Genomic DNA, 15,209 nt, shown 5'->3' on the forward strand with positions numbered 1-15,209 from the left:
TCCGTTGATTAAAACTGCAAAAATATGTTACTCGATTATGACGATGGCGTAATAAAGAAAAAGAAATGTCACGTGGCAATAAATCAACAAAACGGCCAAGATAAGATCTGTTGAGGTTATTCGGTGTATAAAGAGAGAAAAACGCGTGGATAAAGTGTAAGGTACAAAATATATATTTGATTTAATAGTGAAGTGTAATAATAAGTAGGAATACAATTTGAGCTGGTCCAGATCCGCACGCTAGCAGTGTTACCTTATAACTGAAACCCCAAAGCCAACGTCGCCTGTCTACTGTTTATGATCTGCCTTCCTGCTATTCTTTTGTCGTATATGCTGTCGATGGCTTCAGCGCTTGAGAAAACTAAAAAGACCAGATGTGGAGTTTTTCTAGAAGTGGTGACCACTTCAACAAGATCCATGGTGTCGTTTACTATTTTGTATGATCAAGTGGAACGAATGTACACCGACAGATTCCACCGAGAAGGCGAGAAGGCGAAAAGGCGAGAAGGCGAAAAGGCGAGAAGGCGAGAAGGCGAGACGGCGACCCTGAAGAAATGGGTTAAAGACCGCGAACCTTTACCCTTTCCCATATGTCTTTCGAATTGTTTCGTTTCGAGACGTTCGGTCGTTGTTCCGCGTGCATCCCTTCTACCCGGCTGCCCAAAGATAGACCTATGCAAAACTTACGTATACGGTGCATCGAGTACACCGGGTGCACCATACAATAGATGCAACGAACCTCTCTCGTCGTTCACGTGATTCACACGCCTCTATACTCGCGGCTGTTTTCGCAATACACGCTGCCGTACACGTGAACTCGTACAAACTGTTATGTTCGACATCTCGTGAATCTCGTCGCTGTTCCGTTCCTCGAAATAACGATTCTATCAAAATAAAACCAAAGAAACGTAACGAAAAAACAAAGAAAACCTATCCGGTTTCAGCCGGATAATTGCTTGAAATTCGACGTGGAACTGTGTTTCGCAAAATACAACCTACGATCTACCGTGGTCTCTCGAGCTTGAAACGCTCGACGAACGGTTTGCATTTGCAGCATTCGAATCGATTCGTGTCACGAGCTTGGGAATTGCCCATCGACTGAACGTTTCGAACGAGAATGGGTCATTGTCCACCAGTACTTTATATCATCGTTTGTTGCTTTAGTTTAGCATCGTGTAGTATCGGGTATCAGCCGGAGCTCTGTGCTTTCTATTTTCCATGTGTGTTAGCAACCCTTAAATTGCTCGCTTTGTCGCCAGTAATATAAATATATATGTACGTATGTACCATACCAGCGCAGAAAACAGACATCGTAGCGCCGGCAACGGGAAGGGACAATCGACCGCGAAGCAAGCGTTCCCAGTTCCCCAGCCTTTAGTCGCGTATTGGCCACCGCGCACTGCACGTCGGGAGCTGTTCGTATCCGAACGAACGAAAGACCGAACGAAGCTTCTGCTCTGTTCTATTGGCAGATACGAAGAAAACGTGCGCGCGCGAGATAGATAGATAGATAGAGAGAGAGGGAGGGGGAGAGAGAGAGAGAGAGAGAGAGAGAGAGGGGAACATTGGCAAAAGAAAGAAGAGCGAAAGAAAGAGGCTTAAGGATCGAATTTAAAATAGAAGAAGAAAAGTCGCGACTCTACGAGGTGAGTACCAATTTGTTCGCTATACACGACGTACATTTACGATTAGATTTGTCAAGTGTTTTATCGGCGCGTATACGCAAGTAACGGGGAAGATGGGAAATATCTTTGGAATTAAAAATAATTTAGAAATGGATCGATGCGACGGATACACGAAGGTACGGTCCTGCGTGCCGTTGACTTTTCGACGATCGATCCTTCCGTCGTCGTCTCGTTATCTCTCTCGCATAGAATCGGTCAAAGGAGCAGATTTCGGGTTTTTAGTCTCGAGTACGGATGTCAGAAATCGATCGCGAGTTGAAACTCGACTATGTGTTGTCCGTTGAAAGTCAGACATGGCAAATCGCGTTTCAAACGAAGCTTTCCAAGAGACCAAGAAGAACCGCTTTCGAGAACAGTCTTTGCCGGAGGTTCGATGGAACTCGTGTACTCTGTACGTTATGTGAACATTTCGCACTCGTGTGAACACACGATCGATCGTTCAAAAATAGACACTCCGTGTGACAGTGACCTACGCCTACTTCGATATCTCGATGAGGGTAATATACGGCGCTTTAAACGATCGAATTTAATCTAACCTCGAACCTATACCTATTGTATCGTATGCATCGTATATACTAGATATTCATGATTCTTATTCGAAGATTGTGTGAAAATTATTGAAAAAAATATTTAGCACGATTTGTTGTCAAATCGATCCAATGCTTCGTTCGGCCAAATCGTTCAGAATGTATAGTATAGGGTAATATAGGGTAGTATAGGGTAGTATAGGTACTGTAGAGTATAGAGTATAGAGTATAAAGTATAGAGTATAGAGTATAAAACGATGGTTTGCTCGGGCTCTCCACTGTTTCGTTTCCGCTACCTTCTCTGGCCGACGTTATAACACGATTAAATACATTGCGATAGTTGCAAAGTACAACAAAGTGTCTTTATGGTTAGCGCGAGTGATTTAATCGTGTAAATGACGTAATATTTGCTACGCCGCACCTGTACGTAAACCGAGTGCGTGCCGCTTTGCTTTGTGCGAATTCAATTTTACTCTCTGACCTCTGACCTGGTCGCTCATGTACAATGATTTACACGCAGACGAGATCGTCGTTTTACGTTCGAATGAAAAACAAACCGTACGAATAATACGTAGAAATAATACGTAGGAATGGCGTACTTGAAATCCAGAAATATGTTGACGATGTTCACGAGAACGTTATAAAAACTGTAAAGATTAAATATGACGCAAAAATTGAAATAATTATTTTGCGATGTCACGTTTTCGAGTAGTGTCGAGTAGATAAATTGCCACGCAAGTACGAGACGCGTGGATTATCTTGTGCCGTTTAGTCGTTGTTGTATCGGCGATTAAACGAGATAACGATGGCCATTGTAAAATTAATCTATTTTAATGTTTTATTTAACATAGGATCGGCGACTAATCTTAATCTTAAGTAGGCGAAACACGACGACGCATCATTAAAAATGATGGAATAAAGCATCGAACGAAACGATATAATATCGAGCTGCGAGATAATATCGAGCAAGCGTAAAATATACTTTGATTAAATATACCGAGCGGCGGAATAAACCGTCTGACAAATAACTGCTAATAAGTATCTGGTCCTTAATTGCGTATCACGTGACGGACCTGAGCACGCGAATCTCTTATGCAATCGCGCGTAAAGACATTATCTGGATCGTGAATCAGAATCGAACGATTCGAGAAATCGCGTGGTACTCGTTAAACGGCAATCTCGATGCGATCCTTGGCTGCGGGAGACGTGGCGTTAACGACCAGAGGAAAGAAACAGACGATTTCCAAAGATCGAGAACGCGGTCGATTCTCCCTTCCTTTATTCCCTTATTCCGATCGAGAGGAATTGCACGGCACAGCTGCGTGTCGTGATTTAATCGGCGCGCGTTCCTCGAATCGCGAACCCGTTATCGTTCAAGGGTTATTCGTCGATCGTCGAACACCGATTTTAGCGAGACAACTTTTTCATAAGTTAATAAACTACCGTCTTTTGGAACGCGGAATATTCTTTGTTCGGTCGATTCGGTCCGACGACTTTGGTTGGCTTAGCGGCGTGTACGGTGTAACTAGCTAGCGTTATCGAAGCCGTACTGGAGGAAAAGTCGCGCGTTCTCTACAGCGTACAGTTCTCTAAGCATACACTCTGTATAGGTGGTAGGCTGCACGAAAGAAGGTGAAAAATCTGCCTGGCATCGTAGAAAGTCAGTGGGCTGCCGCGAAGGCGGTTTCAACAACGAAATTATCGTGTCATTAGCCACGATGGTATACCGTGGGCCTCGGGCCTTCTTCGAGACCAGACGTTCGTTACAACTGACGACAATGCGCGGCGCTTTTGCGCGGAGAATTACGCAAACTAACGAACTGCGTTCGATCATCTGGCGATTCGTGCAACGGAGAAGAGAAATTGGTCGAATCGATTGGTAAAATCTTATTCGATGTTTTCTTTTTTTTCCAGAGTGTACGTAAAATGGTGGTGACCGAGTACGAAATCCACGTTCTCAGTTGACAGGCAAGGGGCTCTTTCCAGGAGAAGCGAAGATTGACTAGCACGTTAACCAAAGAAAAAGACAGCAGGCGCAGCCAAATAGACGCGTGTAGCAGTGGTGCGAAGAAGAGACATAAGAAACAGCAGCTATGGATCCTTATTCGCTGAGGTTAGTCTTGCCGAAGGAAATGTGTTTACACAGGCTCGTTAACGATTTATGGATGGAGATAGGTAAATCGAATGCAACGGTCAGAAAGTAAGAAATCGAAGTAACACGAAAATAAATCGAGTAACACGATATAATAACGGCAAGTGCACAGCTTACTTTGTAGTAAATAATCTTGTCGGAGTAAAAAATAATATATCCGTCTAATTCGTCGACCTAGCCCGATCCGTCGCGTGTCAGATACGAGCAGCCGTCAAATTTGCCAACAGGTTTTATCGACAGGTGGCCCGTAGACGTTTTTCTTTCGCTTTTTCCCTTTGTCGTGATCGTGTATATGCCTTTCCATCTGCGTTAGGGAACGATTCTTTCCGCAGCATCTTTCTACAGCAAATACCTTCTGTGTTCCTCGACGGCATCGTTTCTAGAGGGTATAGACCATTTTGTATGGCCCGCTTGTCAGACGATATTTCTCTCTGATCTAAATTCGATATAGCGCGTTCAGCGTTGTTAACGTCGTCGTTGATGCGCCGCGCTATGTTACTAGTTTTAATATTTTCCTCTTTATCGAATCTGGATTGTCCGTATCGTTTCCACGCTAGCGAAATACGCGATCGTTCGGCGAAAGAGGTGCTGAAAATCACGCGTTCCGTTGACTTTGTCGACCGATCGGTTCCTATTTCATAACAGCGAGCAAGAAGGGTAATCGTCGATCGAAAATTCAGAGGATGGCGACATCCTATAGCGAATACGTTATTGTGATTGCTTGGCTGTCCTCGAGCGAGAGAGCCTAATCGAATCTGTTTTCGTTATTCGCGCACGTATAACAGCGATACGACGTACGACGGGAATTTTGGAAAGCGTCCTTCGGAATTCATCGTTCTTTCGACCATCGATCGTGTATTTGAGATTAACGTAATCGTTGTATTCGATCCACTTGGCAATGAAGTGGATGTTATATAAAATTTTGACGGGATGGAGGATGGATGTTTCAGGAGGCCAAGTACAAACGAAAGCACACGAAACTCGTTCGGGGGAATAACAGGAAGACTCGTTCTCCGGTCCGCAGAACCAGTTTTGCCAGCCGATAAATCGCCGATACTCTTGTTTTGAACGCGCGTCAGCAAGACAGATACGTTTAAATCGCTATATCGTTCGTCGTTGTCCTTTCTTCCACAACGTTATCAATGTCGAGTCGCGTTAAAGAAAGAGAGAGAGAGAAAAAAAAAAGAAAAAAAAGAGAGAGAGAGAGAAAAAGAAGAAAAAAAGAACGTATCAACGCAAATAACAAAAGACAAGACGCGAGATATTTTCCACGAAGAAAAGTGAATCGTGGATGAAGATGGTGACCGTATCGAACGTATGAGAAGTGCGCAAAATGGGAAAATTTAATGAAATTATAGACACGAGCAAGTTACATTCATGTTTACGAATCGTCATCTCGATTTTGGAAAACAACTTCTGATCTAATCATGCGTTGGGATCTGGCACCTGGGATCCGGGATCCGGGATTTGGAATCGTGTGTACGGTTTCTGCCGATATAGTTGGTACCTCGAGAGCACGTGTTACATAAACGGACGCAACTGACAGTGGGAACTTGTAAACACAGAACGAAAACCGAAAAACGAAGAACGATCGAGTTAATATTTAAAAGCTAAACGGTCGACCGTTCTCTGACGAAACGATGCGAATGGAATTGCGAATGAAATTATTAATCGTCGATTAATCGTGAAACGCTGACAATAAGCGACGTATCGCTTCTATCGCTGCTGCGATTTAGAAAATACGCGTATACCGGCACGTTCATTTACGAACCACCGGTGGATAGATAAATTACTGTTACCGCGATAATACGTGCATACGTACTAGGCTGAAAGGAAACAAGGCACGAGGATCGACCGCTTTCCGATCACGAATCCAAGCGTCGTGATATCGAGTCAAGGAAATTTTTGCACCGTGCCCTCCAAATGTTTCTTTCGTTCATCTTATCTATCAAGTTCAAACGGCCGACTTACGATCGATCGTGTCACGTAACAAACAAAGAGTCACGATGTCGATAATGAACGGAGTCGATCTAACAATAACTAGGCATGATACGCTCTGTCTGACGTAATCCTTTATATTTGTTCTTCTTACTTTGCTTGGCAAGGCTTGCATTTAAAATATCACGACGCGAAAGAAAGACGAAAGAAGCGCGAAAGGCTATCGCTGTCTAGAAGGAAACTAGAGCCGAAATAACGCCAAGCGACGTGATTTGATACCGTTGGTCGTGATAAAAAGCTTAGCACCGAGTTATCCAGTGATGACAACTACGCATTGTTGTTTCTTCTCCTATCGAGTATTCAGCCTGGCGTATAAATCTTTCGAATAAATTTGTCCCGTTACTTTCGATTCTCTGGAAATTTCCGTTTGCACGGCTAAGCCGAGTTAGTCGAGTTATACGGGGCCCCGCTAATCTCAAAATTCGCCATGTGTGTTGTTCGTTTGCCTCGTCTCGTAGCCAGTTACCGCGTTACTTTACGTTTCGACACCCTATGACTAAGGCTAAAGATGTCACCGCTAAAAGATATATATGCGCGCGGATAATAAATACCTGGCCTTTCTACGGCATTGCTATTCTTAGAAAAGCTGTCCAACATCTGTCAGGCACAGATATTTTTATTAGAGTTTTAGATATCGATTTATCGATACGTCTGTAAATCCGTATACGATTAGGAGGCTAAGAAATTCCGGCTTTCCAGCTAGCGCCGATAATCTTACAAAGTCATAAGGCGCTTGCTTCAGGGACTGCTTTATAACTGGCTGCGCGGAATAATTTTTATGGCAGCATGTATCGGTACACGCTTGATAAGGATTTAAAGCGTGTTACGGTCGCTGGGAATTTCCGTGCAGAGCCTCGCAGGTAGCTCCGTAGCCTCCGGTAACGCGTATTACGAATCGATCGTATTAAGCCGCCGACTCTGTTAAACACTCGCTCGCAAAGTGAAAATGTACGGACAAGCGATCCGCGTGTTTCTTCCAATCCCCATCGTCAACGTTTCTCGAACGAGCTGTAAGTTCAGACTGTAGTCGGCGTTTTTCGCCAGGCGCGCTCGATTCGCGCTGCGTCTTTTGCGAGCCCAGTGTCTCCAACGATATCGTTGGAACGATCTTTTCTCGTTGAAGCGCGAAGGCGTGCGTACGGGACAAGGCGGCGAGGTATTTCATCTCGCGCGACTTGTTACGAGAGCTTGTTATACCGATGCAAGGAATTAAATAAATTATGAGAACAAGCAGCACCTGATACTTACGCAAGCATCGTCTTGTCTAATATTAAACGCTTACAACGAATACGGCAATAAGCAACATTTCCGTGGTTGCAAACGCACCGCACTATCCATCGGCGTATATGCACATCGGTACGTACGTAATTGTTTCATTGATAACGCGTGCCGTTGCTTTATCGAATACCAGTAGATCGTTAAGCGCAACGTGTTCGTCGTTATACGCTCGTTTGCACTCGTAAGAAATTATCGAGCGGCATTTCACTTGTTTAAACATACGCGGCCGGCGATAATTTCATTCCGCAAGCTGTTATAATTATCGGAGTGTATATCGGCGATGCGTCGGAAAGTCCGTCTAATGCTCAGTTACTCCGATCGTCGGTCGGTAAGGAACGCGTGCATACCTATTCTTGTCGTAACTCGTCAACGCCTTTTCGAAATCGTTTTCATCGAGAGACAGAATCGAACGAGACGCGAACACATCGTACGCTAATTGACAGGATCGTTGCCGTTTTCCAGACGGTTTACGCGACTTTTTCGCCGATCGATAAATACGCGCGTAAACGGACGGTACGCGATACAATTTCCGTTTGTCCGTTTGTCTAGCGAAGATATGTATCTCGTGCTCAGCAACGAAATTCACGAAAGTACGATATGAATGATACGAATGTACGTTGGATGGACACGATTCGTCCGTCGGTGTCGAGTAATAAAGCGTTCGACTCCGTTGTATTCATCGACGGGGAAATGCTGGAATTAACGCGCGTTAATTTAACGCCGCTTTTAATTGAGCCGAGTTAAGGCCCGACAGCTTAGTCGCGAAACGCGTTTCCATTTGCAGCGGTCGCTGGTTACACAACGCTCGCATACTGTTCTCGGTTCTCGGTTCTCGGGCGAAAAATCTCATTACTTTCGCTTGTAAACGAAATATTTCTATTATCGTCGAATGTTGTTTGTCAGAAAGCGGTTTAATTATCGCCACATCTGTGTCGCGTTTAAACGATGCACAAACACGCTTTCTCAATATGTCTCTCGGTCATCGATCGATTTAAGTTGCGGCAACTCGTCGCCGTTGATCGCCAGCTGCTATAAATCTATCCGTACGTAATTACCAGTTCCAGCGATATAAACATCGTGCGTGCACGATAAACGGTGATGCGCGTGATGTCACCGTTGCGAAACACGATCGCCTACAAATTATATATACACACACGCATATCTACGTAGCTACGCGTGTACAGTTTTGACATTGTTAAGGTTGCACGGAACAGCGGTCAAGCGACAAATTAATCGAGCAGCGGGTACGCGTATGCCAGCGAGATAGAGCTACCAAGAAATGGAAACGCTTTATCGCAATCGTGTAAATCGTCGCGCGTAAAGCGTTCGTCTATCCGCCAGGCCGGCTACATTGGCATATTGCCATCCCGGTATATCGCGGTGCACAGCCTTCAGGTTCTTGACGATCGAATAAAGAAGCTAGCTTAATCTCGTAATTGTCGATACGTGTTATAAAAAAATGCATCGACGCGTGCAAAGCTATCGTTTGATCGCCGTGCAACCGTCTTTAATGTTTTAACGTTTTAATCGGCGGACACGATTTCGAGGAAAGGAGAAGAAAAGGAGAAAAGAGGGCTGGTGGACGAGTCGGTGACGGGGGCGGGCTCTTTGTGTTTCAGTGTGGAGCGCGAGGCATCGAAGAACATCGAGGAGAACGAGAGAGAACGTTTCAAAGACGCGATCGTATCGAGCAGAAGTCTGAACAAAGGCTTCGTCGAGCCTACTACCATTAAAAATGCCATACACGAGGTATAATATCATCGATATAAACATGGAAATACGATGTGTAATGTATGTCTGGAACAACGACCGATCCAACATCCGATCTGTGATCTATCCTTAGATCGCTTCCTGTATCATTGCCGCGTCTTTCCATATATCGGTAGGACTAGCCATGGCTTATTCGGCTATTTTGATCCCCCACCTTGAGGCCGAGGACGCGGAATTGCACGCAACGCGAGAACAGACATCCTGGATCGGTAAGCAACTTGTTAGACGCGTCGATAACGACGATACAAGGAATAGCGGCGACTAAAATTTACTATAATTAAATATAAAATAACTAAAATTTCAAATAACAGAGTGATCACGTCGAGTCGAGTATAACGCGAGGTTACACCCGCGAGAGAGGTGAGTAGTCGCCGAACGAAATAATAACTGGCTAAAATAGTAACTGTAACTCGGTTCGCCAGTTTCTATTTCTAATCTCTTGACTAAATTACAGTTCCATTAGCATTTCGCCTAGTCTTTGTTACTTCGTAACAACGGTCGTACGCGAAACGTTACGATCGAATAAGAGCGAGATTTGATCTAGCAGGTTGATCGAATTTAATTTGATCGATCTTAGTTTACACAGAGACGCGGTTCTTTTCTCGACGACTGCAACAACCTCTTTTACGTACAACGTCGGTTGTCCGCGGCAGACATTCGACATTGACGAGAAGCGAATGGCGACAAGTTATTACTAGCAGGTATATCAGCGATGTTAAACGCGATCAATTTTCAGCCAGCGTGGTGGTAGTCAGCACACCTTTGGGTGCCTTGTTAGGAGGATTTCTAATGGAGACGGTGGGAAGATTGCGGACCCTTCAATTCGGCTCCGTCCCCTTCATCGCAGGCTGGATTCTCATAGCGCTGTCGACCAATATCCCGATGATTTTAGTCGGTCGATTGTTGTCCGGGCTAGCCACGGCTCTCGCAACTTCACCAGCTATCGTCTACATCACCGAAGTCGCAAGACCAGAACTTAGAGGATCGATGATATCTTTCGGTCCAACTTTGGCCTCGTTTGGCATGGTGCTTTCGTACTTGAAGGGTGCATACATTCATTGGAGACTGGTGGCCTGGCTGGGCATAATTTATGCCGTCGTGCCAATCATTTTGGTGCAACTGTTCGTCCCGGAATCGCCTGTATGGCTCGTCTCTAAGGGACGATTGGACGATGCGAAGAAATCGTTGGAATGGTAAGGAAAAGCGAATGAAAGCGATCAGTTTTCCGATCTATGTCGGCGGTATTAGTAGCGGTAGTAGCGATGGTAGTAGTAGTAGTAGTAGTAGTAGTAGTAGTAGTAGTAGTAGTAGTAGTAGTAGTAGTAGTAGTAGTAGTAGTAGTCGTAGTAGTAGTAGTAGTAGTAGTAGTAGTAGTAGTAGTAGTAGTAGTAGTAGTAGTAGTAGTAGTAGTAGTAATAGTAGTAGCAGTAGCAGTAGCAGTAGCAGTAGCAGTAGCAGTAGCAGCAGCGATAGGTGGTGATTGATAGTGATAACGGTGGAAATCGAGTGGCACGGAAGAGTGCGTTTTGTCGCGTCGCTAATGTCGATAAAGACGGGAGGCTGGCTTATTTTGCTACGCGTACGATGCGAAAACAGATGGAAAACTGATTTTCGCTAGATCGAATACTGCTAGACCAGATTCGCTGTACCACGAAGGTAAGCGTTCCGAACGCTGTATCGTATTTGAATCGCAGGCTGTACAAGCACGAGGCGAAGCAAGGCAAGGTGTCCGCCGCGGAGGCACAGTTCAATACGATCGTGAAGGAGAACGAGATTAAATTGAGCGAACAAAGAAAGAGCAAACACGGCGGTGTCTCCACTAAACTCAGGGGATTCTTGAAGCCCACAGGATGGAAACCACTAACGATACTCTTCCTCTTCTTCTCCTTCCAACAGTTTTCCGGCATCTATATCACTCTCTTCTACGCTGTCACCTGGTTCCAAGTAAATAACTATTTCTCCTCGACGTTCACAGCATAGTCAGATCACTGATTCGATTATTATACATGGTGCGTTTCGTGATTAATCGTAATCACTGTCATTCAGGAAGTCGGTTCCGGCGTGGATGCATACATAGCCTCGATTCTAGTTGGTGTAACTCGTTTCCTGTGTTCGATGGTGAATACTTGGCTGCTAAGGCGGTACAAGAGGCGGCTCCTCTGTATAATCTCGTCTTTGGGAATGGCCTTTTGCATGACCGTTTCCGGTTACTACACCTATCTTATTAAGAACGGCGATCGTTCTGGATACTGGGTAAGCCTTTCAAGCTAAATGGTGCATGTATTCTCGAATAATTGTACGACGAAATTGTAAATCATCTTTATCGCGTCGTCTATCTGTTTGCCAGGTTCCTGTTGTATGTCTGTTACTTTACGTTTGCACGTCTATGGTCGGTATGTTGACTATTCCTTGGACCATGACGGCCGAATTATTCCCTACCGACATCCGAGGAATCGCCCATTCCATCAGTTATTCCATAGCCAACTTGCTGATGTTCGCTGCTCTGCAAAGTTACAGAAGCTTACAAAGCTTCCTTGGTGGTATGTATACGATATTTAACGGAAGCTACGGTCACAGTCGCTAAAATTTACGCGAGTTATCTAAATCTGAACGAATAAATGTTCACAACCGTTATTATCGGCAACGAACAAATTTTCACCTTTCTCTTTCAGCTCGAATGAAAATTGAATTTTTCTCGGATTAAACACTTTACAAAAGTAACTCTTATTTTTAGCGTCCCCGGCCATCTCTAATTTAGTTGTAGTAATATTTTAACTTTATACAATTGCAATATTTTCAACTTATTGTCGGACGTATGTACATTTGAAAAGATATAGCTACTGGGCAACTACTAAGAAACGATTTTCTTTAAACACGAAAACGTATTAGGTATGCACAGAAAAAAAAGAAAAAAAAAAAAAAAAAGAAAAAGGTAAAAGAAGAAAGAAAAAAACACAATTTCATAGAAGCGTATCTCCAAGAGATTATGAAACAGGCAGATGATAGATTTAGCGACTATGGCAATATCTTGTCTGATGAATAATGTATCAGTCTAATACCAAGACCATATATATACATATATATTTATAATATATAGAAATGCTTCGCATCTTTTGCATTTCTTTCGCGAGTGCCATACCGAACAGAGACGTTTTTACACGACTCTGTGAGAAAATGCGTTTTTAGTTTGTCGCCGTATGTCGAATAACATAAAACTGATCTATACAGTCGTACGAAAACTCTCGCGTATGTATCTAGGTGGAAATGTTTCTTTTCTAACTCTATTCTCATACATTTTTCATACGATCGTAGGATCCCATGCCGTGCAATGGTTCTTCGCTGGTGTTTCCATAATGGCCGTGGTGTTCGTGTGGCTATTGCTTCCAGAGACTCACGGCAAGAAGCTTTCGGAGATCGAGGAGTATTTCCAGAATCATTTCCTAGCAGTGGGTGCCGAGGCGAAAACGAAGAAACGGCGAGCACAGAGAAAGCAACAGCGTATCGACAAATCCGCCACGGAACCGTTGAACCCGAAAACCATACAAAACGTGTAGATGCTTTCTTCCATGTGGCTGGGGGATCGTGGCGAGGAAGAATTCTTAGCTGTATGTACATATAACGTTTCTTCTATACATGACACACGGATTACCGGATTTTTACTTAAAGTTGTTACCTCTGTGAAACACGAAGCGCGAGGATACGAGATCAGATTTTTGCGAAAGCGAAGCTACTTCGATATCGTTGAGGTCAAGATCGAAGATAGATAGAACTTTGCAGAGCTGAGGCAGGAAGACAGAGAGAGAGAGAGAGAGAGAGAGAGAGAGAGAGAGAGAAAGAGAGAGAATACGAGTATAAATATATTACGAAGCTGTGTAGTTTGATAATTGAGTAGTTCGCTGCGAATTAATTGCGGTAGAACAGAGATCAGCGGAAAGGAGCCGTACGACGAGAGAACGGAAGAGAGAACAGATATATTTCGAGGCTAAACGAAACACGGCCAACGTCTCAGAAACGTTTCGCCAATATATAGGGTGGACGAATGGCCTCGCTTGTTGCTTATTCCAGGAAAATTTGTTAACGTATATTTGTAGACTGATGATATAAACGAATCCAGCGAATCGGTAAATTTCTGCCATCACTGGCCTACGTTTGTTCCGCGATAAGAAGTATAACTTTTTTAAGAGGCAAACGATAGTATAATACGTTACATACGCGTGAATTCGTGATATACATATAGACGTGTCTGTGTATACAGGTATAGAGACGATGAGACGATTGATGATAATACGCACGGCATGTACTTGCAGCTGCAAATGATATTGCAGAAGCAGCCAGACGGGAATTCTTTACCAAAAATCTAGCGAACGACTGTACGCGAGACTATAAAACAGTATTATTATACGTTGATCTGATACAGCCTGCCTTTTGCCTTTATAAAGAAATGCATATGGGCGGCCGTAGAGGAAGACGATAAAAAGATCCTTGGTTCGGAAACACAGGCCAAGTGCGCGGCCAACTTAAATTTTTTCCTCGCGTCGCGCCGTACATCGTCTCGCGAAATACCTTATGATCGATCGTTTGCCGTTTTCAGGCAATAGCATAGCATTCCTCTTTTGGAAACTAATTGTTAACAACTTTGCTGTGATTTACCCAATATAGACGAGAAGAAAGTCGCGCAACGAGAGGAAGCAGTATCCTGTTTTGCCTATGGAGCGTATAGTTTCAAATGCCAATATGTACATACATACATAGTATCGAATCGCAGGCGCAGGCGCTGCGTTGTATAAATCACTAACGCCTAACAAATCTATCGGTTTGTTCCAACTGACGGACTTGCTTTCTTTCCAATGGCGCTCATCTACTTAAACTAGACCCAAAACTACTTAAACGTAACCCAAATGTTACGATCGTCCCTTTTTCTACGACCTTTTTGTCCCGTTTGATATTCAAGCTGATATACACATCACTTTTTACCATGCCTTTTTATAAACCATCCGTTTGTCTACCGAATGGCCGAAAATGGACCACTAACCAAACGCACAAGACTACCTTTTTACCAGTTTATTAACCGTCGCCAGTTTACGGACGTTCTAATCCGGCTGACTAATCCAACATAAGTATTTGTATTAGATGAGATAGCCGCAATCGATGGACCAGCGTATCTCATAGTATCGGCTGCTCGACATTCGATAAAATCCATGTCCAAGTGTCGATTGGTTTTTTATCGAAATTCAGCTTGTCCGTAAATTGTTGGAAAAGCGAAACTATTACGAGCAAAGATGCAACCAAACGCTCCATGATTATCGCCATTAGTAGGAGGAAAAACGAGCATAGTCTATGATTGAAAAGAATGTGCGCATCAAACGCCAATTTCGCCTAAGAACTTTTCGAAAAACATATATACGTATATCGAAGTTTTTGGTTCGAAAAGAAGTGCCTTTCTTTTTTCTCTCCACTCTTTCATTCATTTTTTCGTAATATAAATATGCGTGAATATGCGAACAGAATAGAAATTTATAAGAATGTACTTTGTATCGTTGTATCTATATAGTACGCTTGTATTCTTCGATTGTACATGTATGTGTAAGTACATATGTACATGTATATACCTACATCTGTATGGCGTATACGTACCATTGCAAAATTTCATAGAATGTTTCTAATAAAATCATATTTTTCGAAACTGCTAAATATTGTAATTTATAACTATATATTCCATTCCATTAATAGCGAAAAGCGAAAAGCGAAAAGCGAAGAGCGAAGAGCGAAGAGCGAAAAACGAAACGCGAAAACAATCGT

General features: G+C 43.5%; 2 protein-coding genes across 4 annotated transcripts in view; one reads left to right on the forward strand and one right to left on the reverse strand.

Moving 5' to 3' along the window:
* Positions 1-15,209, reverse strand: part of LOC100649149 (facilitated trehalose transporter Tret1) — a 35,374-nt gene that overhangs the window by 19,803 nt on the left and 362 nt on the right. The window lies entirely within an intron of this gene.
* Positions 1,337-15,101, forward strand: LOC100649031 (facilitated trehalose transporter Tret1). Of its 3 annotated transcripts, XR_007226302.1 has the most exons (10): positions 1,337-1,646; positions 4,127-4,325; positions 9,260-9,389; positions 9,484-9,619; positions 10,147-10,603; positions 11,105-11,354; positions 11,457-11,663; positions 11,758-11,950; positions 12,723-13,015; positions 13,101-15,101. XR_007226302.1 is itself a non-coding variant. In XM_003400422.4 (9 exons), exons 2-9 carry the CDS (start codon positions 4,306-4,308, stop codon positions 12,962-12,964), a joined length of 1,635 nt encoding a protein of 544 aa, XP_003400470.1. In that variant the 5' UTR covers positions 1,338-1,646; positions 4,127-4,305; the 3' UTR covers positions 12,965-15,101. The 3 variants fall into 3 exon arrangements, 2 of the variants coding, with proteins under 2 accessions (XP_003400470.1, XP_012171285.1); XM_003400422.4 differs by having other exon boundaries at positions 1,338-1,646; positions 12,723-15,101; XM_012315895.3 differs by lacking the exon at positions 1,337-1,646 and adding an exon at positions 3,678-3,844 and having other exon boundaries at positions 12,723-15,101.

Source organism: Bombus terrestris, chromosome 14 (genome assembly GCF_910591885.1).
Source record: "Bombus terrestris chromosome 14, iyBomTerr1.2, whole genome shotgun sequence".
In the NCBI taxonomy this organism is placed as follows: Eukaryota; Metazoa; Arthropoda; class Insecta; order Hymenoptera; family Apidae; genus Bombus; species Bombus terrestris.